A 25,764-nucleotide genomic window follows, 5' to 3' on the forward strand; every position below is an offset into this window, starting at 1 on the left:
ATTTAACAATTTACTTAAGGTAAACAGTGAGTGTGCATTAGTTTCTATGAATTAAGGAGAGATCAGACTGATCCCACATCATTTTTACTTCTGCACTCAAGTTAGGATTATTTGAAGAATGAAAAGCTTGTTAAGTTATTTAGCAATAGAGTCCATGAAACAATACAAAAATGGGAGTAGCATATTATCACAAGGACAAAGTCAACAGCAGAACCCACTTGCACATAGACATAGCTGAATTTATGCTAAAAAAAAAAAGAATCATTTTAAAAGTCATAAAAATCAGAAAAGTTTAATCTAGCAGTTTATCTTCCAAGCAGAGCAATAACCAGGACTAAGCATGAAAAACATTTTGCCACATAGTACAGTGGCAACACAGTGCCATTTTTAGAATCGAACAGTGACTGCAGAATGCATGCACAAAGTTGCAGTCCTGTCACTTGCATTGTCTGACAGGAACCGCCAACGCTGGCACAAATCTTCTCTTCAGAATATTTCACTGAAATGGGTCATGTAATACTCACTCGGAAAGCCCAAGGAAAGGCAGGGAAGCAGAGGGCTGCCAGTCCCTCCCTGTACTCGCTGGGCTGAGGGCAGCGCCAGCACCGTGCCGGGAACGGGGTGCCCACCGCTGCCAGCCGGAGCTGGGCTCCGCATCCTGGACCTCTGGCCCCTGCACCTTTCCATCCCCCATTTATCTCTCATACCAATGCTCATGAGAATTACGAGTGAAGAGAGACATACGCCCCAGTAACTACAAGCAAAACAAAACAGGTCACACAAACTGAGTATTTAGGTGCAGTCACCACATGCGAAGAACAGACAGGAGCGCAACATCCAGAAGGACAACCTGGAGAGCAAAGCAGCACGAACAGGAGTGCTCCATCCACCTTCAGGGCCACGAGCTCCTAAGCAGACGAAAGCTTATAACAAAGCATAACCAGAACGCAGCAGAGAAGCAAGTATTTTCCAAATTACTGTAGAAAGTATTTAAAAGCTATTCAAAGTGTTTTGTTTCTTTTACGGAGTTTGTCACATGAAGTGGTTTAAAATGTATATTTGACTTTGATTTATTAAAAAAGACTCAACTTGAATTCCATTTTAGGAATAATTTATAAAATACACAGATAATGTACAAAGCCATCGTGCCTTGGAGCAAATAAATCATCTGGCTTATTTTCAGCTACATTCTTCTGGAATAAAAATATTCAGACACAATGATCTTACTGGCAAGACTCTGTAGTCACACGGACAGTTATATGCATTAACTATCTACTTCAGAAGAACCAGTGGTGGCAATGCTTTTTTCCATTGCATCCGGACTCCTTTTGACATTCCATTCTGGTTCAATCACTTCCCTTCTTTGTACAAGGCATAAAATTAAACATTTTTGGTACTTTGACTGACCTCTGAAAGTAGAGTTTGCCTTATTAAAAAGGCAGTCAGCAAATGATAAAATGAATGAAGCTCCAACTTTCCTGGCTACAAGATTAGAAAGATTTATAAGAAAACTGCAGGAAAAGACAACTGGCGGTCTGAATAGTTCTGTGTACGAAGAATGCAGTTCTCAGGGGAAGAAGAAACTAGGACTCATTAGGAATTTCAAGCCGATTAAGTTTCAAAGAATATTTAAGGTACAGAGGTTGAAGTTTCCCCTGCCTGGGAATAATGCTCAAAATAAACAAATGATTTCGTTTTTAAGTGGCAGCACACAACATTCCTAGTATAATTTACAATGTTAAACAGTAAAGATAAGTAGTAACATCTGTTTTACTGAACTTCTATTTTGTTTGAAAAATAATCTATTTCAGTCTTCCTCAAAAATGGGTAAGGATGGTTTTAACTGCTTAAATAAAATCCAAGTGGTGGAGGATTTTTGCACTGTTAAACACTCACTGCAGATGCCAAACTCACTTTGCTTTAAAGTTCACTTCTTGAGGATTTTCTTCCAAAGAGCTGAATCTGTCTTAACTGGGGGAAAGAAGTACGACTGCCACCAGTTTAACAAATACAGCCAGGGTTTGCCAGCAGTTACCGAAGTGTGTAAAGCAATATACGAAATCTCTGTTGCAAAATCTGCAGGACAATATTAGCATATGGATGCATTTTTTTTCACAGTTAGAGACACCACCATTTCTTTTTCAAGTTTACTTTTCCATACTTTCCCAGGCAGAAGTTTTAGACTCTCCTGCTTTAGACCATAATAAGAACAAACTAAAACCTAGAGACTACATAGTAATCAAAGATGAACTGGAATCATCGCAGGTGTCAGCTAGTAAGTTTTTCTCAGTAGTGGTGGTGTTTTCTTAAACCATTTCTTAGAATCGCTCATATTGCATATACAACGAGGTCTTCAGCTTGCAAACTTTTTGTCCCAACAAGTAACAGCTCTAGCACCTTGACTTCCCTAACCCGTTACCAGGTAGGACAGCTATCTGTCCTAGGAGATGAATAACCTTACCTAAAGGAATCTGTCTTCCTGCTTAGGCAGTTGGAAGCAATGGGACTTTTTGGGGAGGTCTCGCTTCAGACTTCCTTGTCTCTGAAACAGGTGATGAGTTAAATCAAACTGGTTACACACCAACAGGAGCACCAGGTGGAGATGCCGCGTTAGGTTACTCTGTCCCATATTATCCTCCTAATGGGGGCACACAATCAACTTCGTAATATTTTGCTGGACAAAGCACACACAGAAAATTGGCAGATTTCATTGCTAAACAGTGATGCCATGCAAATTCCCTGGCAAGCAAATCTTACACAAGGTTCTTTAAAACAGAACCCTACCACTAATAAAGTCAGCAAATAACCAGCGCCAGTCTTCCAAACTTGATACAAACACTGACCTGTAGTTCCAAGTACCATTTTATCCAGTAGAATTTTTTTCTCTTCTCCTTTTTTTTTTTTTTTTTGGCCATTTCCCTAAACAAACAAAACCCTCAAAAAACCAAAACACCACAACACGCTTATTCAGTGGTTTCCTACTACCCTCATTTCCCTTAACAAAGAGTTCTTAATGGCTTTGGTAACGATAAGCCCTGTGCACAACCTGTCTACCCACTGAAGAGACCAGATTAAAATAGCAATATAATGAAGTTAACAATGAGGTATGACTCAAACTGGTGTACCAGGTTATGAGATAACCCCTTTTCCCACATATTACTGAAAGCCGGCAGAATATTATTCATTTTTACTATGTAGCAATGCCCTGCAGTTCGGAAGAGTGATCTCATGACCAAAACACCTCCAAGGCAAGACACGATCCTGCTGACTGAAAAAGAGTTACCGACATGACTAACTAGATTCCAGCAGATGTTGCACCTTTACATCTACAGTATTAGGAGGCACAGGCAACCCAACAGACTCATTTCTGCTAACAGTCAACCTAAAAGCCCAGTAGCGATAATCCAATATCGACAGCAACTAAAATGCTAACTATAATTTAGCAAAAAAGCATTTAAGTGTTAAGTATTTTAAAAATAAAAAGCAGCAATTAAAATGTAATACAAAATATTTCTAGAGACAATGCTAGCAGATCTGAGAGCAGACCATGAGATTACAGACCAAGACAAGTACAATGTCATTCCAGCAAGCCACAGCATTTTCTACTGATTTGAAGCAGCTTTTTACTGCTAACACTTCCTCAGCTCAGAAGAGTCTGAAGCCAATCCCTGCAAATCACAGGAAAGATAATAATTTTTAAAAAATTTAAATTGGGCTTTACAATGTTTGCTAAGGAAAGCCTACATTTTATATTTACTCAAACATTTTTGTCCTGCAAACTTCCTTGTTCAAAAACCTTCAGTTATTTTATACACATAAAAGCCAAAAATTATCTCCATTTAATACAAAACAGAACATCCAAGTAAATATCCTGCGCCCATTCATGCTTCCCTTCTGTTTAGGAAGGCAACATGTACATCTCTGTCATTACTACCACTTTTAAGACATGACACAAGCTCCATGTAACTCAAACAAGATTGGTTCTTTGCATGTTGCAGTGCTGAGGCTGCTGCAAAGCTTCACAAAAGATGAGGAAATACACACACTCTCTTCCAGTCTTAATTTCCCACCCCCCCCACCCAGGATTTCCTTTAACGCTTTAATTAACAGAAGTACAGTTGTACTGCATTCTTCCAGCTTACAAAACTTTAACAACAGATCTGGAAAACTTAACATAAAACACACTCTCGTTCCCTCTGATTTCCAAGCTGTTCCTCACCTATACAGGCACAAAACACCTGAGAATTCAAAGTTTTTTGAAAGGGGAAAACGAAAGGCAGAAAATAAAAATCAGCATTTGCATTTCTGAAATTAAGAAACCTTGGGAAACTCCATCTGTCACCAACACTTTGATCAAGAGAAGTCACCTTCTTGCACATCTTGGCAGACAGCTCTGAACTAGCAAGCTCTGTTCTGCTAATGAACAATAAATAAAAAACCTCACCCACTGCTGCTACAGTCCAGGTTGCACAACCTTTTCTAGTCCAAATCCAAGTCAGTGTATGTTTATCAGAACTTGACATTTTCTTGATATTGCCTTCCTGGGGGCTAGAGCCCACCACACTAGATAAAAACGTGCGGCACCTCAGAAAAGCTGTAGCTCTCTCCTAAATTTCTAAAGCCAAACCTGCTATGCTTATATTTCTCATTTTTCCTCAAAACATACAGCCGTTGTTGAGGAAGGCTTAGGAAAAGTACGTCTTCCTTAGCTGGGCTCATGCATAGAAAAAGCCTCATTCTCATGTCGTTCTCATGAATTTGGGGTTTGGTCCTCCCACCCCACCATGAATTACAACTCAAATAAGAGGCTCTGGAGTACCTCTTCACAGAATATTGCTGAGCTGCCACTCAGACATTCGATCATCTCTCAATTCTTTCTCAGACAGAGCTATAAGTTCTTTCAGTCATCTACTAGGGAAGCTGCAAAAGCAACTTCAGCTATTACTGTATTTCCCCTCTTGTATTTTCCAAGGAAAAAAATTACATTGCCTCTTGCGCTCTTTTCCCCTCGTTTCCCCTGGCCAGTCAACTCTGATGAAGTCAGGCAAGCCCTTTGTATTTTTCTGCTTGCACTGTGAGTTTTTTAATTCTGCTGGTAGTTTTATGAAATGTTAACTTTTCTATAGGTCAGGGGGAAAAAAAAACAAACCACACTTTTTAATTAAAAGGTCAGCGTAAATAGCTCAGTCTTCAAATCACAGACAAGCAGAGCAGGAGAGGCTCTCAAAAGGTCATCCCACTGTCCCAAGCAAGGAGCAATTCCACCTGGGTCAGTTTTGCTAGATGCAGGTTTAACCTGTTCTGTAAGTTCTTCAGGATGGAGGCTCCCTACCCCTTGTAGCAATCCACATCAGTGCTTCACTAACATTACAAAGTATTTACACAGCATCTAATATGAATCTTTCCTTCTGAAATTTAACTTCATTACTTCTTGCTCCACCTTATGCAGACATGAAGAACAGAACGCTGCCACGTCTTCTGGCAGCTTCTTACATACCTGAACAATTCTGATTTTCCTTCTCAGTCTTCTCTTCTGTAGAGTCTGTCTTTTCAATGTGTCCTCTGAAGTCCTATTTCCTGGATGTCTGATTACTCTTGCTACTCTCCTCTGGGGTCTCTCCAGTTGCTCACTACTTCTCTAAGTGCAACAGCAATGGTGCGTGGGTGCACTGTTGTGTTTAAGGCCATAATAACCAAAGTGAAGAGAGTTGAATACTTATTTCATGGTTCTTGCAGGTTATAGTCGTGTTAAATACATGAAAACTGCCTCTTTGCACAATAGCAACAACATTGATTTATTATTTGCAACTGCACAACACTGACTCCTATTCCACATACATACAACATAAGCCCTAGAACTGTTCTTCAGAACTGCTGCCTACTGCGTTCCACTTGTGAGGCTGAAAAATTCCTATTTAAATACTGAAACATTCAGTTTTCCCCTCTGAATTCCATCCCAACTAGAAAACTCATTTGTTGAATTCAAGATAATTTTTAATTCGGGAAGTCTTCCAGCATACTTGCATCATGTACTTTCAAGTCACCTACAAGCTTAAATATATTCTCTATACCGACCACTGCCAAGGTCCATTTCAACAGTGAGCAACTGATAACTGCTGCCCAGGCACAATCATCCAACTAGCTTGCCCATATACTTGAGTCATCTAAGCCATGCTCCCTGGCTGACTTATAAAACAACCATGTGAGTCAGCATCAAATCCTTAAATTTTGCTGGTTCTTAAGCAAAAGCAGAATGCAATACTTGTCTCACTACGCAAAAGTTCCCATAAATCTTGCATGTTGACTTTTTTTAAAGCTATGTGCAAGATGCAGTTTTAATTAAGAAAAAGTATAAGAAAAGTATGATGACAAGTGGGCAATTTCCACAAGATATGCCTAAAAAGAAAACCAAGCAATCCAGCTGTTTTGCCTGCGTTCTCTTTACCTTTGTTCCTACCATAGAGCTGCCTGGTGAAGAGAGCCCCGCAGGTGCACATGGAGCTCCGGAACAAGGGTTAATTCTATACGGGCGAAGCAGGGACCAAAGCAGGTTTCTCTACCTTTGCTTTAAGCTGGCAGGACATGCATCCAACTTATTCAAACAGTGCTTCACTTTTGCTCGTGAACTCCCCTCACTGCTGAAGAAGCACTCTCCCAGCACAGTGTGAGGGGCAGGGTATGAATTAGCACCTGGAATTGCTTGACTAGGTTATAAAAGCAGACAGTTGCCAACACTTTGCAAGACAGAGTTTCAGAGTCCACACAAAAACCCTAGAAGACAGGCAGCGCTTTGTATGTTTTTGCTTTTTTTAATTAAACAAAGCCTTTCAGCACAGGTATTACCAAGGTCTTTAATTACATAAACTCACGCTGATTTTTAAATTTTAAAAAAAGATTTTTTTTTCCTACAGCCTTAGCTAAACATAGTGATGTTATTAGATCGTTTTCAAAAATATCCGTCTACAGAATACATTTATAACACATACATAGCCAATCTTACTTCATTCTATACTAAGTACACAACACTGAAAACTGTCAGTCATATTTCTCACTATAATTACGTACTACAAATAGCATTCTACTTAACTATTTCATCCATAAGTTGTGCAGTTATAGAAAGCAGATAATGCTTGATAACCATGTGCATATAACATTCATCCTTAAAGTTACCTGAAATCTAAACCAAAAATAAGAGAACTCAAAAACAAGTGTTCCACTCAGGATGGAATTCTGTAGGAATAACTTTGCAAAGACTGCTGTAAAGTGAAGAAATACGTCAAAACGCAAGGAACTACTTAAAACACCAGGGATTCCTATGTGACTACCGCTATGCCTGTTACATGATTAAGACATTTGCTACAGGAGAAATACCCAGAAATACCCAGCCAGGCACGATGAGAGTTGGGGACCCTCTCAACTTCAAAACCTCTGAATTCTGACTGTTGGGCACTCGCTGCCAGCGTAAGGGAATTATAACAAAGTCATGATGAATTTTTACAGCACAAATCTCTCATGCTAGCATGGTATTTTCCTTACAAGCACAACAGCTCAAAAAGACAAGAACGTTTTGAAGAGTGACAAAACATTATGTTACACAAATTTCGATCATTAGTCAACTAATATGCAGTTTTACACAAACACTGATGACAATACGCCACTCCCAAGTGTCCAGGTTCCCCCTCAGAATGGGTAATACTAACAAAAGTATAGGTTAATTTAGAATATGATGGCTTAATACCATTAGAAATATTAGCTAACATAAACCAGAAAATTGTTTAAAACTTTTATTTAGTTGGTTTGGAGGGGCAGGGTGTTGGGGTTTTTTTTTGTTTTGCATTATTGTTATTTTTAAACTAAGCACGGTTTCCCCAAAGACGACAGAGGTTGTTGGATTGCTGGTTATAAGTTTAAATCATATAGAAGATTACCATTTAGAATTATATAGGTAGTACAATTTAATTATAACTCATTTTTCTTATTTCATGAAATTTTAAATAGAGTACAAGTTCTTATACAGAAATACCTACTAAATATCTAATTCAACATAGTTAGAAGTCAGGCACTGCAAATGACTTAATACCTTCAAGAATCAAACATAAGAAATGAAGAGTTTCTCTTTTTACCAGCATTGCCCACAAATACAAAGCAAGGCAGAGAGAACTTTTGGTGTGGAAGTGATTTTGAAGAGAAGTCCAATTACGAAGGAATGATACACATTGACATGCAAAACAGCATCCCCCAAGGTAACTTACCTCAATGTCTTGTAGGCTGAACTCTTTTTGATCTTTAAAGTTTGCAGCTCCTGCACTCAGTTCCATCAGCATTTTTGCTATTTCTGGTTTTATTGCTGCTGTGAGTCGACTCGCTGCTTCCATGACATGTTCCTGCACGTCTTTCAGTTGCATAGCTGCCTTAGAATAGTGCGAGTTCCTAAATACACTGCTGAAAAGGTCTGTAAGGAAAGTGCTCGTACGGCAAAACACGTTGAGTGCATCCAGATATTTGGAGATTCCCTGCTGGATGTCTGCGATCGGAGTAGTGTGGGACACAGGGTGGTTGCAGCTGCCCGCAGCAGCTGAGGAGACCAAAGGGGATGCTGGGGTGGTAGATGCCAGCGGTGCGCTCAGGGTCCTGCCTAGCTCAGGCATTTGATACTGCTGGTGTTGCTGCACTTTTTGCTTGGACCCGCCAAGCAAAAAGCGCCGCTTGTAGTCCATTTTGCTTTCTTGTGCACTACAGCAATACATAAGTGAGTGCTTGTCCAAAGATTTCTTGAATTAACAATCACTTGTCAAATTCCTTCCTCAAATATATAGTTATGTACAGTAACAGTGGACGACTGTGTACATAGGTTTCACAAAAGGCATTTCAAAAAGGCAAGCGTCTGTATAATCTGTATCAGCAGTGAGAAAGGCAGCAGATTTGCTGACTTCGTATTTTCACCGTTCAGTGCAGCCCTGCTGCAGTTATAAACTGTAGTCAAAAGGCAAGCCTAAGTATCATAATAATGCTCTGTCTCTTGTTTGGTATTCCACTCTGCACACAGAAACAAAACGCTGAAGCAGAGAAGTTATCGCCTATGATTTCTTCATGAGCATATTATTGTCACTTGCTGTTAAGTCTACAAAAGTTATTTTTGTCAATGCAAATAATAGTTTTAGAAGCAATACCTTAATACGATTTTCCCATTAGTAATATCAGGAAAAGTGGAGCAAACCACCGATCAACAGCGATTATAAAAGCAGTGCAGAGGCTCCTTCCTTGCAAAAGCAAATCCTTATGTCAGCAGATCAAATATCTTCAAATGTCTTGACAGATCCAGTCTGCCAAATTAGTTTACTTGTAGTGTCTCTTCTTAATACTGGAGGGGAAAAAAAAATCTGGACTCTGTTTACAGAAGACTTTGCAAGTATAAGCTATTAAAAATTAGAGTGTTTTTTATTGCAAGCCTTCTTCCCCTTTCCTTGTTTGAGGTAGTTGTTTCCGTTGTAACATTAAGAAGTGGCGCTTCCAGACTGCATTTGCCCTCAATTGTAGACTCAGAACAAAAATGCACGAATGTATTTTTAAGGCCTCTAGGTCATTTCCTGTGAGGGGGAAAAAAAAAAAAAGTTTAAAATGTTATGGAACAATGAGAAGGTTTAAGATTTTAACTCCTGCAGCGTCCTGGTATACTTCTCTAGGCATACATTGTCAGCAATACGCAAGATCAAAAGGGAGGGAGAGTTGCACTGACAGTTTAAAAGGCAGTTGGTATCACCCTGTTACTAAACTCAACACTGCTGAATATTTTCTTATTAATTCTCCCATCCTAGACAGTCAAACTTAAGACTATAGTTAATCCCCAGTGCAACCCTTATACAGTTAAGAACAGTGGAAGGTTATTAATGCAGAGCTCAGGAGGAGTTAATCACATTTTCTAATCTCATCCTTTTTAAATAATTTAAGAATTAAGTCAATGAAATCTTTTTTTCACACACCATAATTTATTGCAGAAATCCAAGGCTCCCATTCATTTCAATAATTTACTAAATCAACAGATACGGGTCCTTAGGTGCTTTTTTTTTTTCAGCACAACGGCAGACACATCTGTCTATATCCTAACTGAGATTAGCTGAAAAATACAACATACACATCCCATTTCAGATGACAGACAGCATCTATCATATGTAAGATATTATATGAGGCAGAATTGCCTAACAGATCGGCCTAAATAACACTCTCACCAGCCATGAAAGTAGGGAGAAAATACAGCTCCTAGTGTAATGCCCTGCTCCTACTAGCAAACCCTGGTACAGCTGGAGAGCCAAGAGCGCACTTTCTTGAAGGCGTTTGTAGGAAGGTGAAGAGAGCCTGAGCAGTGAGACAGGGTCAGTTTGCAGCAGCAGACGCTCAAGGCCAGGCTGGAGGAACTAGAGCTTCTGGAAAAGGGCATGAAGACTTTTACACCCTTACCCTTAGCCAAACACAGCTCTTAACTGGACAGGGCTTGGCATCTCACACTCATGTTTACGGGTTGGAGTCACGAATCCATACAATGGTCACAGTTATCCTCAGAGCTCGTTTACGTATCTTTATATACACATTTTATATAAACACACATATTTTATACACGTGCGTGTGACGAGATTTATTTTTAATGCACTATGAATTTATAGCTCGTTAACTAATCCCACCTCAATCATCTTCCTTTCTTCTGTGCCAGGGTCAGAACTGCATTGACCTAATTACCTCTTATCCTACCGGTTAGCTTAGGGTGGGAAACCCCATGCTAGCATCTGTCCCGAACAGGTAACTTTCTACAGCGTTCCTGGCTTTGAGAGAGAAACGTTCTATTTCTTGAGACTGTGAAAGACGCTGATTAACAGTGTCAGAACATCATCAGAAGGAAAGTATAATGTAGAGAAATACAATTTGTTCAATCAGTTTATATAGCCAATCAGTTTATTAGTCACACTTTAGGCCACTCTCTCCTTCTCCTACACATACACGTATCTTGATTTGATCAAATAAGGACATTCTTTTCCTTACTGCAGCACTTGCAACGTAAAAGGCTAATATCAAGCAGTAGTTCATAATAGGGTTTCTACCCTGAGCACTTAAAAGAATAATCCAGATATAAGAGGAAGGAGCCCTTTAATTCAACAACAAAATGTGCCTTCAGCTATTATATTTGAGATATGAAACCTGTATTAATATTGTCAAAATGGCTGGGAAATAAAGATTTCATCTTCAGTCAAAACTTCTTATTTCCACCTGTCTGAAGAAACAAGATATCAATCCATTCACACAATGTGTTTTGACACATATGTGCGATACAAAAATCCCACAGATGAAGTAGACAAGACATAGGAGGACAAAACATCTAGAGCTGGACAGTCTCACACCCACTAAAACAACAGAGACACAAGTTTTTCAGGAAGTCGTTGCTGCAGACGGTTCTGCTTCTGAGATCTAGAGTAAATATTCTTTTGTATTCCCACTTTTTAAAACATGATAAGCAGATGAAACACAGCAGAAATTCCCATACGCATTTCAGCATCCCTTATTAAAGTACTCTAAGCTGATTACTTTTTTTCCTAACTACTTTATACTTCTCTCAATATTCACACTGAATGCGTCAAAATGCAATAAACCCATTAAAAATGGAATTTTCTAGGAGGTCTTGATATCATATGCATAGCTGAAAATATTTTTCTCCTTGCTTTACAAGCTATGGTGCCTTACAGTGGAAAGCATGATTAAATTGGTTTTCTTGATTGCATATAAATGTAGATGGAACAAAAGAGTTGGTTAATTTACATTCATTGTATAAGTAAATTGGTGATTATTTTCCCTAAGTAGACATGAATTTGACATTGCAGAGGAACTTAAGAAACGATCATGAAACATCTAAATGTTAATTAGCGCCAAAAGTAGAAAAAGCTAAGAAGAAGGGGTTTTCAAGCTATACAGCACTGAATTAGACAAGCATATTAGAGCTGCACTACAATTTGGTGGTTCTGATTACACACTGAGCCTTTCAGGATCAAACTAAGACACTGAAACAGTCTGATATTTAGCCAATACAAAAAACTGCTACATCCTAAAAGGACATAAATGTAATGAATAGGAAAAAAAAAAAAAAAAAAGGTGTTTTCATATTTTGTACAGCTATAAACAAACATGATAAATCATTGTGTTTTACTTCTAGACAATTTCATAGTCAAACCTGCAGGTACTCATTCAATTCTTCAATATTCCCTTGTAATAAAATCAATACAAATGCTTCAAGAGGACAGCTTGTGTCTTTAGCATCTAAAGAGATATTTAGAAAGAGGAAAGCTACAGTCCTCAACACTTCTCAACACTAGGCATCGGGTAATGCTACGCGTCTTACACTTTCTATAATGAGATCTCCAACATGCTACGTACAAAATAAACATTCTTCTTTTTGCACCTTTTCCTGAAAGAGTAAAGCGGTTAATGTTCCCACGCTCTCCATCCCTTCCCCAAGAGCTACGGTTCCCCCACTGCTCTTGCTGCACGGACTAGAAGTGGGGGCTCCACACTGTAACTATATGAACTTTATGCCAATCTAACTCTTGCCATATGGGGGGGGGGGGGGGTGTATCAAAGTGTTTCATTCTAGCGATACAAGACCAGCATGTTACCAGTCGAAAATATAAGTCTTAAGCTTGTACTTAATTTTGCAGAAAACAGAAATATTCACAGAAATCAAGTGTAGAAAGCATCAAAAAAGTTAGCATGCCACAAGAAGAAATTTTATTCCTTCCTTTATGTAATCAAGATCAAAACAGTGTTGTTCATATACTATTAAACATTATAAATAGAACTAATGTACAGCATAAAAACAAACTCCACACTGAACACTATCCTGCTGAAAGCTGTAAAACGCTACTGAAAAAGCTCACCACATTGTTTATGTTCTCGCTTTAAGGAGTTAATGCTATAGTTAGGGAACTGCTACTAGTCTGAACGCTATGAACTTCCACAGAGAATCAAGCAGACATCTGCATGAGTTGCTCTAAAAATGGCCACATTTGCATAGAGGAAACAGAAATTGCATGAAAATGAGCGTATATGCAAATCAAGTTCACTATTCTTTTTTTAAATGTAACATCCAAAATTTTTTGCTTAGATACTTCCCAGAAAAATCAAAAGTATTTTCTCCAACGTCACTGATTGCAAGCGACGTAAATTAGCAGGGAAGACTTTCAAACAAATGGAATTTGGCACCTCCCAGTTTCTGGTCTGGACCAGCAACAAGGGGTCTAATTCCCCATCCGTCTCATTTGGAATTACCCTGCTGGAAGAGGAGGCAACTGTCTTCCCTGATTCAACACAGGAAATTGAGCAGAGGAAGTAGTGAGTAAGATGTCCAAGTCTAGCACTGGGTAGTGCACTTACGACTACCCACACTGGCAACTTCCTTTCAGCCAACTTCATTTACCATCTACATGAATGCTTTGCAGGCCATACGGGTTCAAAATTTTTTTGATCAAAAAAATTATTTCTCATGCTTTAAAAAGGGTTCTGATCTCAATTTTAAAAACTGCTTGCAAAGGTGTTCTTTATGAATTCTGTTGTCCTTTCAGCGAATATGCAATATAACACGAGAAAGATGATCCAAAATACCTGAGCTAAATTTTTTTAAAGTAACACTTCCAGATATTGTACATTGGTTTTAATTTTGAGATACATATTCCAAATCTCAGTACGAACTTAACATCGCAAGCACCATTCATGTAAAGCAATCAAACATGAAAGCAACTAAATTCAATTAATGTCCCCCAAAAAAGTAACTCCAAAAGAAACAACCCAGAACAGCCAGATTGCTTACTAGGGAAAAGCCTGAACAAACAAAGCCTACTGCAAGGCCAGAAGGTCAGCAAGCTGCTAGAGCCAAGGGCTTCCTGGCGAGAGCACACCAATTCCCTCTCACATTCAGTTACGCAAATCTTGTGCAAATCCAAAAGTTACTCCACTATGAAAGGAGTCATTCCACCTTCAAGTTCTGCTGTCACTAATGTGTGCGACAGATCCATCAGCTGGCCAGGCCACCCAAAGTCCAAACGTGGATATCTTAAAAAAAAAAAAAAAAAAAAAATCCCAAATGGTCTTCGACATCCGAATAGCAAACGGGGGCAGAACAGCAGGGGAAGCCCATACGCTATTTCCTGAAGACCAGTCTTCCGCTGCCCCTGCCACTAGCTAGCTCAGAACTAAAACAGTTACCAGCCAAGGCCCAAGCGACATCAATTTGTGTACCGGCACCTCGCAACACAACTACAAACATCCTGGCCAAGGAAACCGCAATGGCCTAAAGCAGGGACCCCCGGCTGGGAACCCTGCCCGGCTCGGACCCAAAGCCAAGTGTGCGGTGCATCACAAGACAGGCTCTGCTGCTTGGCTCACCTTGAGCGCAACACCGAAGACAAGGAGAAGATGATAGGAAGGATGGAAGAGACAATAGCAAGGGATCCTGGAGAAGGCAGCACTGAGAGGCCCAACTATAAAAAGCTTTCAAACCAACAGTCTACACAAAAGCACAGACACGGTACTTAAACAGGGGAAATGAAGTTAGTCCCAGGTAGGGACCTTGTAAAGTAGGCTGTACCAGTGTGCTCAGGGCACAAACAAACCACACCAAATCTTCATCTGGAGGGAGGAACCACAGGCTGTGTGCGGTGTAAGTTATTTCGTGCTTCTCCTTTTAGATAGGATACTAGTTGTAGGTAAGAACACAAGTGAACTAAGACAGATGGTAGCAACTCTTTCCTCCAAATAAACTTTTCGGGATCCTCGTAAATAAACAGGTTAAGAAAAACAGTCAAGTAGTTCCACTACTTTTGGAGGGGAATTTTAAGACAGACATCAATATAGTATTCTGCAGATTTTTAAATGGGACTTGATTCATTTTACACTATTCCAAACTAAAGATAGATTACATCTACAGCTATAGAGCGTTTAGCATTTACAAAACACATCCATTCAAAAATACTAGAAACTGGAATTCACATACCAGAGATTCAATATAAAGAATATTAGAATTTCAGTAGCAAATCTCATAACCTGAGAAATTCTGACTTCAACTACAATACCTCCAACACTCTCAATTAATACACCACATGTATTAATATTAAAATTGCCATAAGAATGACAACTGTATAATATATTCAATCCATCCATAAAAAGAAAATGCATAGAATTGAGTGTGGGGGCTTTTAAAATTTGTTTTCATTTTTAAACACTAGCTCGGACATAAAACTTTTCACAATAATACAAGAGCCGAAACTACGTTTTGAAAATTAAACTTTTCAGTCGACAAGAACAGCCATCTCCAAGTACTGCTGACAGGCAGAAAATATGCATTAATCTCTGACATGAACTAAGTTATTCTGCACCTGTAATTTCATACCAACACATCATAAATACTTAAAGCATGCAAATGCTTTTATAGGGGTTGACAAGGACCATTACCTTCACCACGAGGGCAGACGAGGCTTACAGTTTGTCAGGACTCGCTCCACGCAGCTGTCGGGATGCAGGCACATGACAAAAACACCAGCAGCCGGCCAGCGCCAGCAGGGAGAGGACGCACGTCCTGGTAGCTCAGCCTGTTGGCAGGCAACACACGTCACCAGATCCCGATTGCTTTTGGTCAGGTGCCCATACGTAGGCTACAAAGCCAGAAAGGAAAACCAACCTCACTTTTCAAGGCTGATAGCCTTTCTAATGGGGTGGGCTGCAGCCACTAGAAGACCCGGGCACCTCCTGTATGGCTTTTTTGGGTTTTGTTTTTTTGTCATCCAAGTTGCAAAATCTCCTATTAGAGGAAGAGAGGGGGAGAAAGGGGAAGAGAGACAGAAATAGCCTATTATACCAATATCAGTTTAGTTCTTGTTAGCTCATGAATTGCTTATTGGGATTCCTTTTTGGCTGCTTGCCTAGAACAGTTGGAGGAAAAAACTAAACCAAAATAAAAAAAGTAGGCAAGCCAACCCTTAGTGAACCCATGAAGTGCCTGGTGGAAACATCCTCCTTTCAGGGTCTCCCCGTCCTAATACCAGCTCACCGGATGCTCTGGCCTGCTCTCCTGACTATTCCAGGGTTGGATTGGTGTCAATAGCCAGTGTTAAAACCAATCTGGTGTCCTTCCTCCCTCCCACCAGCTGGGGACCACAGCTCACAGGACTTACTCCACAGGGACTACGTAGTTAGTGTAGTTTAACTAGAATCATCAAGTTGAGCATCCTGTTTAAACGTATACAAATCTAAACAGACCAACTTATTAATACAGAAACTGATCTTGTTTACTAGTGAAGCAATTACAAACAAGAGCATAGAGATTTGTCAAACTTAAGTGGAAGGCTCCAGCAACTTGGTTTTATTAACTCAAAGACTAATTTAACTGATGAAATATTTACCTAATATCTATAGACAGTCTCTGAACTAATTTATTATGTCTTTGTCTAAAGCTTTTTTCCCTTCAAAATTACTCTCCTCGAAAGAAAGCTACTAACTTATTTGTGCCTATTTGTGACTTTTGCGCTTCTACTGAAAAATCCTCTAGAGGCACATCTATGCTAGATGCCCTAAATGACAAGCAAAGACAAAAATACCCCCATCCACTACCCAAAAAAAAAACAAACCAAAAAAACAAAAAACAAACAAAAAAAAAATCACCAAGACTCTGTCATGAAAACCACTCGGAAACAGAGCAAACTGGAAAAGGCTGAAGAACACCACATTTCTGGAGCTAGGTAAGGACTGAGGGTCTCGGCTGCTCGGCACTACACCACCTCATTTCCAACCCTTAACCCTCCAGAGAAGAATCTATAGCCCTGAACTGTGTAACTACACTCCCTATAAAATACACATGGAAGGTAGTATCTCTGAATCAGATTCAGAGTTGTCAGTACACCGAACTGAATTGCTCCAGGGCAGAGCCTACAGTGTGTCAGGAGGCTTCTTGCATTTTGTTTGAAGTAAAACATGTAACACTCCACATAGCACGAACTCAAGTCTCAGCAATAAGATAGGACAGCAAAAGGAAAAGGAATGTGTTAAACCAGACCTTCTTTCAGACTTGGGTATCTCCCTGAATGTCAAAAATAGATGCCCGTGTCAGATCAGGATCACCGTTTCAATCCTCCCTTGGCAGTAAGTACTTACATTATCTATTTTGAAAGCAGGACCAGTTCCCTTTTGAAAGAGAACTATGGGTGCAGAAGAGAAGGAAAAGAAAACAATGTCCATTCTTTTGATACAGTAGGCTAACAAAGCGTTTGCACGCAGCACGAGAAATTCCCAGGCAATGGGATTGTCAGCCAGAGGAGACTCAAGACTCCATCTCTCATCTCCCAAAAGGGTGCACTTAACATCAGCCACAAGCACACTTTCTCTTGCTCTCTCAGAGCCATGCAACATGCTAAGATGAAGAAAAGGCTCATGGGACCACAGCAAGAGCAAGCATGAACAGCACAAACTTTCTATAGAAGAGGCACGGCTCTGCCTCCTAGAACAGATCGCCTACCGAATTCTCCAATTCTGGCCACTACCTGCAGGACTGCTTGGGAAGACACCTGCTCACACTGAAAGCCAGCCATCGGAACAAATACACTTTTCTTCAAAACCGAGGGAAGAACTGAAGGCCATGGTTTCAGTGAAAGGAGGGAGGGCTGAATTTACAGAAAAGTCTTGAGAATAAGTTAACATCCATTCCTATAAGTGGCCTTTTCCAGCCACAGATTTCACTGCCTGCTGAAGGGAAGGCAGGAAGAAAAGGCTGAACTAGAGAAATATTCAATTAAAGCACACGTGGAACAGGAACATTACGTGGTCAGGCTTGTGCATCATGGCCCAGTTATGGCCATTTGAGATAATTCCCCCCGTCCTCCCCCCTCCCAAGTCTTTCCTTGCAAACACACCCAGCACATCATACATGCACTTGAAGTCTTTCTAAGCTACAGCAGAAGCCACCCATGTTAGACTATTCCTCTTCACCCTGTCACTCCTGATTACAGTTTCACTTCTAAATACAGTAAGCGCAGAGTCTAGGATGGTGTTTCCTTGTTAAAACTTAACAGAGAAAACAAGCATAAAGAAAACAAAATATAATTGTTTCTCAGTTCTGTAATGATAACTGCAAAAATCACGATTTCCCATGTTTCCGCAGAAGACCAGCTTTCACATGGGGAGGAAAACTGATACAACAAACAACGAAAAAGCCCTACAATCCTATGATCTCACAGTAGACATCTTAAACCTGGAAGCAGTTTAATCTTTGGGCTCACTTCAACAATGGACTTAAGCATATGATTAGTTCCAGTAAAGTCAGTGGTATCTCTCACATACTCAAGTACCTCGTTAAATCATGAATTGCAGCTTTCCAGCATAAGCAAATGCCATATGTATTTTTCAGTATCATTCACTGGGAAGAGAGGTTTTTAATACACATTGTAAAATCCGTGCTAAAAGTTTCTACTAAAATTTGTTAAAGATGTTTAGGAAATCACCTTGAAGAGCTTAGTTACTGCTGAGTCGGCATAGATGAAGAAATCAAGCAGAGGGCTCCATGTAAAGCTTTATTCCCACTGGCTTAAAATGATTCATCCATGGACCCAAATACTGCATAAAAAGCTTCTGCACCTAGAAAAATGGGAATAATTCCCACCCTTTGGCAGAGTACTTAGAGAAATAATGGAAAGACATTCTATAAATGCTACCTTCAATACATCTTCTTTCAGAAGTCAGGCTCTTCTGAGGAAGTTTTCATTGCCCCAAACAAATCATACCTTAAACAAGACTTGGAAAGGCAAGTGGGAGTAAGAGCCCAAGTTAAATACTACAGTGTTTAGGCATGACATACTACATGTACTACTATATATATATAGATTTATACACACACACACACACAAAGAATGGCATAACTTTACAGGACTGAGGGACTAAAATAAGAGACTAGCTTCATTATCCATAAATTTATCAACTCATACATGGGAAAAACAATCCTAGCATCACATGCAAAATGATGGGCTCTGGCCTGATCATTACCACTTAGGAAGAGGATCTTGGTGTTACAACTGGCTGATTTTGCTAAAATGTCAACCCGATGCTGAATGGTAGAGTCGAAGAGTAAATCTTACGTTACAAATTATTAGCAAAGGAATTTGGAAGGGAGCAGCAGCGTTGAGAAAGCCAGAAACGTAATTATGCCACTGCATAAATCCATGGTTTACCCACACTCCAAATTTAGCGTGCAGTTCTGTTCTCCTTATCACTCACTCTTCCAGAGGGGCTCATTTGGCTCACTAAGTAGACTAACCACAGGCTCAGGAAATCCTATATGCAGCAAATCACTGAAGGCAGAGTTTTAAATGAGTGTAGCCCTCAAATTCACCCTGTTCTTGCCTTTCCCTAGCTATCCATTTAAAACCTCCATGGGATAAAGAAGGTTGAGTTGGATCAATTTTGAAGTGTGAATCAGCGTGGCCACTTTTACCTTCTTATTCACTCCAACTCGGTGATCATCGAAAGCAGTATATCACAATGACATACTGTTTACAGCTGCTCTGGAAACAGAAGCATTTCTTCATCGATAAATCAGCTGTTAACTTTTATACAAGGCTTCCAGCCATTTTGACACTCTTGCGAACACAGATACTACATTTCATAAATGCCACAGTACTCACACTTATTAGCATATACACATTTGAATTTTTCCACTGAAATAAATATCCCTAAAACAAGTTTCTAGACTGTTTTAACTGAGTTTGTGATGCTATGCAACTTAAAAGAAAACCCAAACTCAGAGTAGCTTCAGTACACATTTTAATTATTTTAGTAGTGTTAGACAAAAGTAATCTTTCAAGGCAGTGAAAATTACAGATCATCTACACATTTAAAGCTCTTCTATGAAGTGGGAAGTTTTAAGTACTAGAAATGTAAGACAGATTACGTACAGAAAATCCTGTAAGGCCTTTATGAGATTTTTTCTTTTTTTTTTTTTTCTGTTTGCAGCGAGGATGATGAAAGCTTTCAAAACATTTGGAGTAACTCAACACCAACAATCTTCCCCAAATTACTGTGCTACTTCTGAATTCTCAACACTTGTCACAGAATACGTCTACAACATTCTCTCGATACTAGACTACATCGAGAAAGAAAAAGCCCTGCAAACATGTTTTCTTAGTTGCATTAAATACACTAATCCTAACCCACTCATATAAACGAAGCGGCTACTATTACCATGTTATTTCCACATGTAAACTAGTAACTTTTTCAGATTTAGTAAGTATATTACCATACTATTTCTTTGTGACCGAAATTAAAACCTAATCGAATATTTAGTAATAATTGTACTCTTCAGTACATGATAGAAGTTTTATCTATCTTAATGTTTGCCTTCTCCCCCAACTCATTCACTGAAAGTCTCCTACTTGAAAAGTATTAAGTATTCTGAAATGATATGAATTTCATTTCCAAAAATAGGAAACAGGAGTACGTATCAGGAAAACTGACATCAGCACATACACTTACTGTCTCATGACAGTTGCAGCCACGAGCTTTTTTGTCATCTAGCTAATACAGATTCATGTCTCCGTACCACAACTCCTGCGTTCTGAGAACAGACTTTCCAAACGGTTTATGGGCTTACTGTATTTGAGTAGCAGTAGATTCATCACTGAACAGCTGGAGATTTGCCCAGGAAAACAAACTATATTCTATACTGAAGAGAGGGACATGATGATTAGGCCTTTCATATCCTTCTCATGTTGAAAATTATGGAATTATCAGAAAACTGTAATCATGAAAATGTTAAACTAAGGAGAATGTATTTTTACAGCAAATGAACATAATTATGTTTACCATATTTGGGCCCAAAGTTGGCTGGCAATTCAGTCTGTATATAGACAGCAATATCTGATTCACTGTCACAGGATATGAATAAACAGAGCAATCCAGTGTGAATAACAGTCTCCCTCCTATAACAAAATCAAACATTAGTGTGTACATAATACTCCAAAAGCATCATATAATACTGCTGTAAATAGCGATTTCATAAATAGTAGTAGTTGAGTATTTTTAACCTTAATTCTGAAAATCATTCTTGAACTAAATCTTTGTAAGAGGAGACTTTTGGAACTGTCAAAATGCTTTATTTCTAACAAATCTATGGGTTTTAATACATTAGATTACGTAGAACTTATTTCTGTAGCTGATGAAGGAACAGTGGTGACAAGTAATTTGAGATCATAAAGATTAAAGAAGTAGAAACGGTAGCATGCGTACTTCATAACCTTTCTTCATTCTTTCTAAGCAAAAAAGCTGCTTGTGTGTCTTTGGCACAGCATTCCCCTCCTCATTAAGACTAGAATTTATAAGTCTTAATTAAATATAGATGAGATTTTTAAAATAGCACTAACTCATCCTGCATAGTTAGGGTCAAAACATGATTAGTTATAAGATCAAATGTAGCACCCTTCCAGTTTATAAATCTCTAATACAAATCAAAAGGGAAAAATGTAGCCAAATCTTGCCAACTATAACCTTTTCCCCCTTCAAGAACACCGAAACCTTAGCGCTTATCTAGTTGTTCTGCCTGCTTTACACAGCAGACAACAAATAAAAAATCCTTCCCTGAGTTGCTCCATCTTCTGCAAATGCCATTAACAACTGGTTCAAACACAAGTTAAGCACCAGAGACAAAAGGATTCTCCTCCTCCTCTTCTTCAGCAAGCCCCTGTGTCCCAGCAAGTATCACCCCACCTTCAACACATCGGCTACAGCTTACGTCTTTGAGACTCCAGTACCTAGTGCCTTCTATTAGCTGCTTCAGTAATCCTGCTTTCTATTTCAGTCCACAGAATAATTTGTTGCCTTTTATCCACACAATGTAAATGCCAAAATAGGCCACAGGTCAACTTAAAATCAAAACGCTGCAGACCGAAGGCTGAGCAATCCTAGGTCTTCTCTGTCCACTCCTTACACTGATACAGATGTAAGAAATTTCTGGTTTTAAAAGCAATTAGTTACTTGGGTTTTGCATTTTATATGTTCTTCCTAGGAAGACTAGCTTGATTGAAGTTATTTTCCTTTTATTAAGAAAAGCAAAAGATTGTACTATTTTAACAGACTACTGTTTTCCTGCTTCTTTAGAAACAGAGTTAACACTCTTAATAATGAAGTTTAATTTCTTTCGATACAAATAAATTTACATGTTTGGAAAATAATTCTCTTTTTTTTTTTTTATATCTAGTGTAGATGCTACCGAGGAATATAAATAACTTCACACAAGACCTACTTGCTGACAAATGCATACATGGAATTCTGCCGGCACGTCTCAGCAGCACACATAGCTTTCCTAGCTTCCGGCTTTAAGCTGCTACATTAAGTATATGGCATGTAAAGGCATACAACAGTCAAACCGATGTTCAGATAAATACTGATGTGATTTGACTGATGTAATGCGATTTTTCCTTTAAAAAAATGCCTTGTTCTTAGGTTAAAAAATATTCCCCAAAGAACTCTCCAAATATTTCCCAATAAAATTATCAATTGTTAAATAATTACCAAATTCTAATTTACAACATACAAAGCACAGTCAGATCACCTTACCATGTCCTGAAAGTAGTAGCACTGATAGCTTTATATAAACAACTAAGCCCTCAAATCATGGGCATGATTTGTCACCAGGTTATGTGCCAAAATGCCTACACTGAGTTGTGCAAGAAATTTTTTGCCCAGCAGAAGATGTAATGGGATATTCATGCCGGCATAATACATCTTGAAAGATAAACAGATGTAACATTTTAATCTGTAAAACAAATCAACATGATGTGATTGATATAGTCAGTAGAAATCAAACATCCATAAGCAAACCTGAAGACTTAAGCTTAAACCTTTATTATTTGTTAGATTTTTCTGAAAATTCACCTATGTGTTCCCCCCTGAAGCACCTAGTACCAACAGTCCAAGATATCTCACACATGCATCAGTGGAAGATCCTAACTTCATACCTAATTAAGTACATCCAATGGTATCTCTCTATATTCATTAACAGAGCTGAATTTTGTTCACAAATGAAGACTGGAAAGAAGCATTTAAAATTTTAAGTGGTATCTTCTGATGTGTCAATTATACTTAAAAATTATTACCAATGTGAAAGACTAGCCTTACATTAAAGGATGTTTAGGTGATTTAAGCCATGCTGACACTCCTTCCCAGTAACTTACGTTGACAAAGGGCTTTCTGCTGCAGAAATTGCGACACAGTAAGGCTCTGCCAGCCCTAAGACACTGCAAAGATGCCAAACACATTTAAGCAACGTTTCAATACCAGCTGATGCATCTATTGCAGAGCTGGCCAGACCCCTTTCAAATATATTTCCTAAGTATTAGATTTAGAAAAAGTGACCTTTTCACCACCAGGACTGTTTGTGCAGAGGGCGTGCTGACAGCCAGGACCACCCCACTAGTAGCAAGCACTGCCCATGACTAACCTGGCACCACCCAGCGATGGTAAGGAGACGGCTGTAACACACAGCACTAAGCATCAAGGCGATGCCTGGCAATTTCTACTTTATATATTACTACAAACCTCCCCAGGCACCGTTTTTAGCCACTGTTGGATTTCCTCCCTTCTCCCCATCCCCCAACCAGGCTCCAAACCTTGAAGTAACCTTGTTTTGCTCCCCCCCCAGAGACAGCTCCATGCCTGAAACATAACCTCTAATCTTATTTTCTATTTCTAGCACACAATTCACGACCCTTATCCCAATTTTTTAAATTAAATATCCTCCATGTTGCAGACTTTGCTTCCTATAGTCAGGATAGCACGCAGAGTACGTCAGAATTTACAGCCACACGTTTCTTGTTGAGTACAATTTTACATTACTTTTAAGAGCATTAGAAACATATAGTATTTATGCAATGTAAGTTTAAAAGCTTTCTCTGGAAAGAGGTTTTCAACGCTACTGTCAGTACTGCACTGCAATGAAACAGCTTTATTTGTTAGAACGCTTAAAGACCTTAAAATACAACAGATCTGCACTTCAAGGCAGTTTACAAAGCAAAGCATTAACTTCCAGCAATTATTGATACTCGGAGAACATCTGTGGACATTAAGCTAAAGTCTTACAAATTCCAGGGTTTTATTACAAAGGAAGTCTTCTCATCTGACACCATCTATTTATGAGAAGGACTTTGCTTAAACTTGTTTGGCTTTTTTGCAACAACAAAACATGTAATTTGTTTGCCATCGATTCTGTAACATTTCTTAAACAAAACAAATTAAAATAAAAACGGCCTACTGGACCAGATGTCCATCTAGGCCACAATGGCAGTGGTCAAAATTTATACTTTTAATTAATCAGCACTATCCACAACCCTCTTTCATATTTTTATCAATTATACCCAATTTGTGCCGTTGCTAGGTCAAAATATTCCTCCATGCGCGAATTCTCCCACAAAAGCACTTTGATGCAGAACAGCTCCCTGAAGAACGAAAAAATATTTTTCTGTCTCCAAAGTGCTGAAAAACAAGAAGTTTCCAGGATACGTCCCAAGCCTGGAGGTTGCAGCCTGACACAGCCATGCCCTCTCAGAGCGGCAGAGCGTTACAAGCACATGTCTGCATTTTCATCAGCCACATGCCAACACTCTTCTGCCTACCCCAAAATAAGCTATTTCAGTCCCAGAAAACACATCCCCACGGAGCGTGGAGGGAACGTCTGTCACTGTTCAGCTGGCTGTGTGCTTACCCTGCAGCGAGGAACCGATTTGGTCACTGTGCATTAGTGAATACCTTCACTTACACACAGTGAAAGTGAAAAAAAGGTGAATTACAATGTACCCACATACCAAAATATTTATAATGCTTATACCAAGCTAGTAGCTAGCCTTTCAAAACAAGGCCAACTATACTGATATGACTTTCTGTTGATTAATCAAAAAATTAGTCAGCCTAGGATGCTAACAGCAAAGAAACTACCCCCAGTACTTCACAAAATTACCTTCTGAACGATATTTTAGACCTAATCAGTTATGGGACAACTTGACCACACAAGCAAAATTAGGGAAGGAGGAATAATCCTTGAACTAAGACATGAAGTGTTACGATGTGTTTTGTTAAATTTATAGATATATCTTATCAACATGTTTTACAGTAAATACGGTTTGTTTCGCATTGGTCTGCACAGGCAGTTCTAGTAAATACCGTTCGTTTGTTCTACTTTCTCTCTCCCACTCCTTCAGCTCCCATCCTATTCTCAGCAGGGCATCGTTTGAATTTATCGGTAGTTCCAGAAACTGAATAGTGCAAGTGGGAGGACAGCCTCTAGCAATTAAGAATAAAAGCAGATAAGTGAACATAAATCAGACTAGAGAAAAATAAGCGTGAGAACTTTTTAAGGCAGCAGAGCCGGATTTTGAAATGGGCTGGAAAACCATAAATATAGAAATTGTGAAATCAAGAGTCATCTCATCACCATACTTACCAGATCAATTTATACTATGAAGCAAAAGTTAGCACAATAACAGGAGCAGTGCCATCAGAAGTAGCTTAACATGAGATTCATTCCTAGGTGGCCACTGGGGAAGTAACAATACTTTCTTTCCTTACTTAAAAAAAATTAAATAAAATTACATTGTCAACATAAATGATAATTGCAAGTCAGGACTGCCTTTCCCTCAGCAAAAAAAGGATGTTATAAAAACATATTTTGAATGTTAACTTCATTGAGTCTTAAGGGTCAATGTT

The 25,764-nt window shown here is 39.1% G+C and overlaps 1 protein-coding gene across 6 annotated transcripts in view; it reads right to left on the reverse strand.

Moving 5' to 3' along the window:
• Positions 1-25,764, reverse strand: part of GARRE1 (granule associated Rac and RHOG effector 1) — a 63,080-nt gene that overhangs the window by 23,065 nt on the left and 14,251 nt on the right. For 2 of the 6 annotated variants that reach the window (XM_082320529.1, XM_082320534.1), the window contains exon 2: positions 8,253-9,587. In XM_082320529.1, the coding sequence (XP_082176655.1) occupies positions 8,253-8,747 (495 nt within the window). In that variant the 5' untranslated portion in view covers positions 8,748-9,587. Of the gene's footprint in view, positions 1-2,461; positions 2,548-8,252; positions 9,593-14,008; positions 14,073-15,483; positions 15,507-25,764 lie in introns of those variants that run through there. The other 4 variants (XM_082320531.1, XM_082320532.1, XM_082320530.1 and 1 more) reach the window with 4 other exon arrangements.

Source organism: Platalea leucorodia (assembly GCF_965183815.1).
Source record: "Platalea leucorodia genome assembly, chromosome: 8".
NCBI lineage: Eukaryota > Metazoa > Chordata > Aves > Pelecaniformes > Threskiornithidae > Platalea > Platalea leucorodia.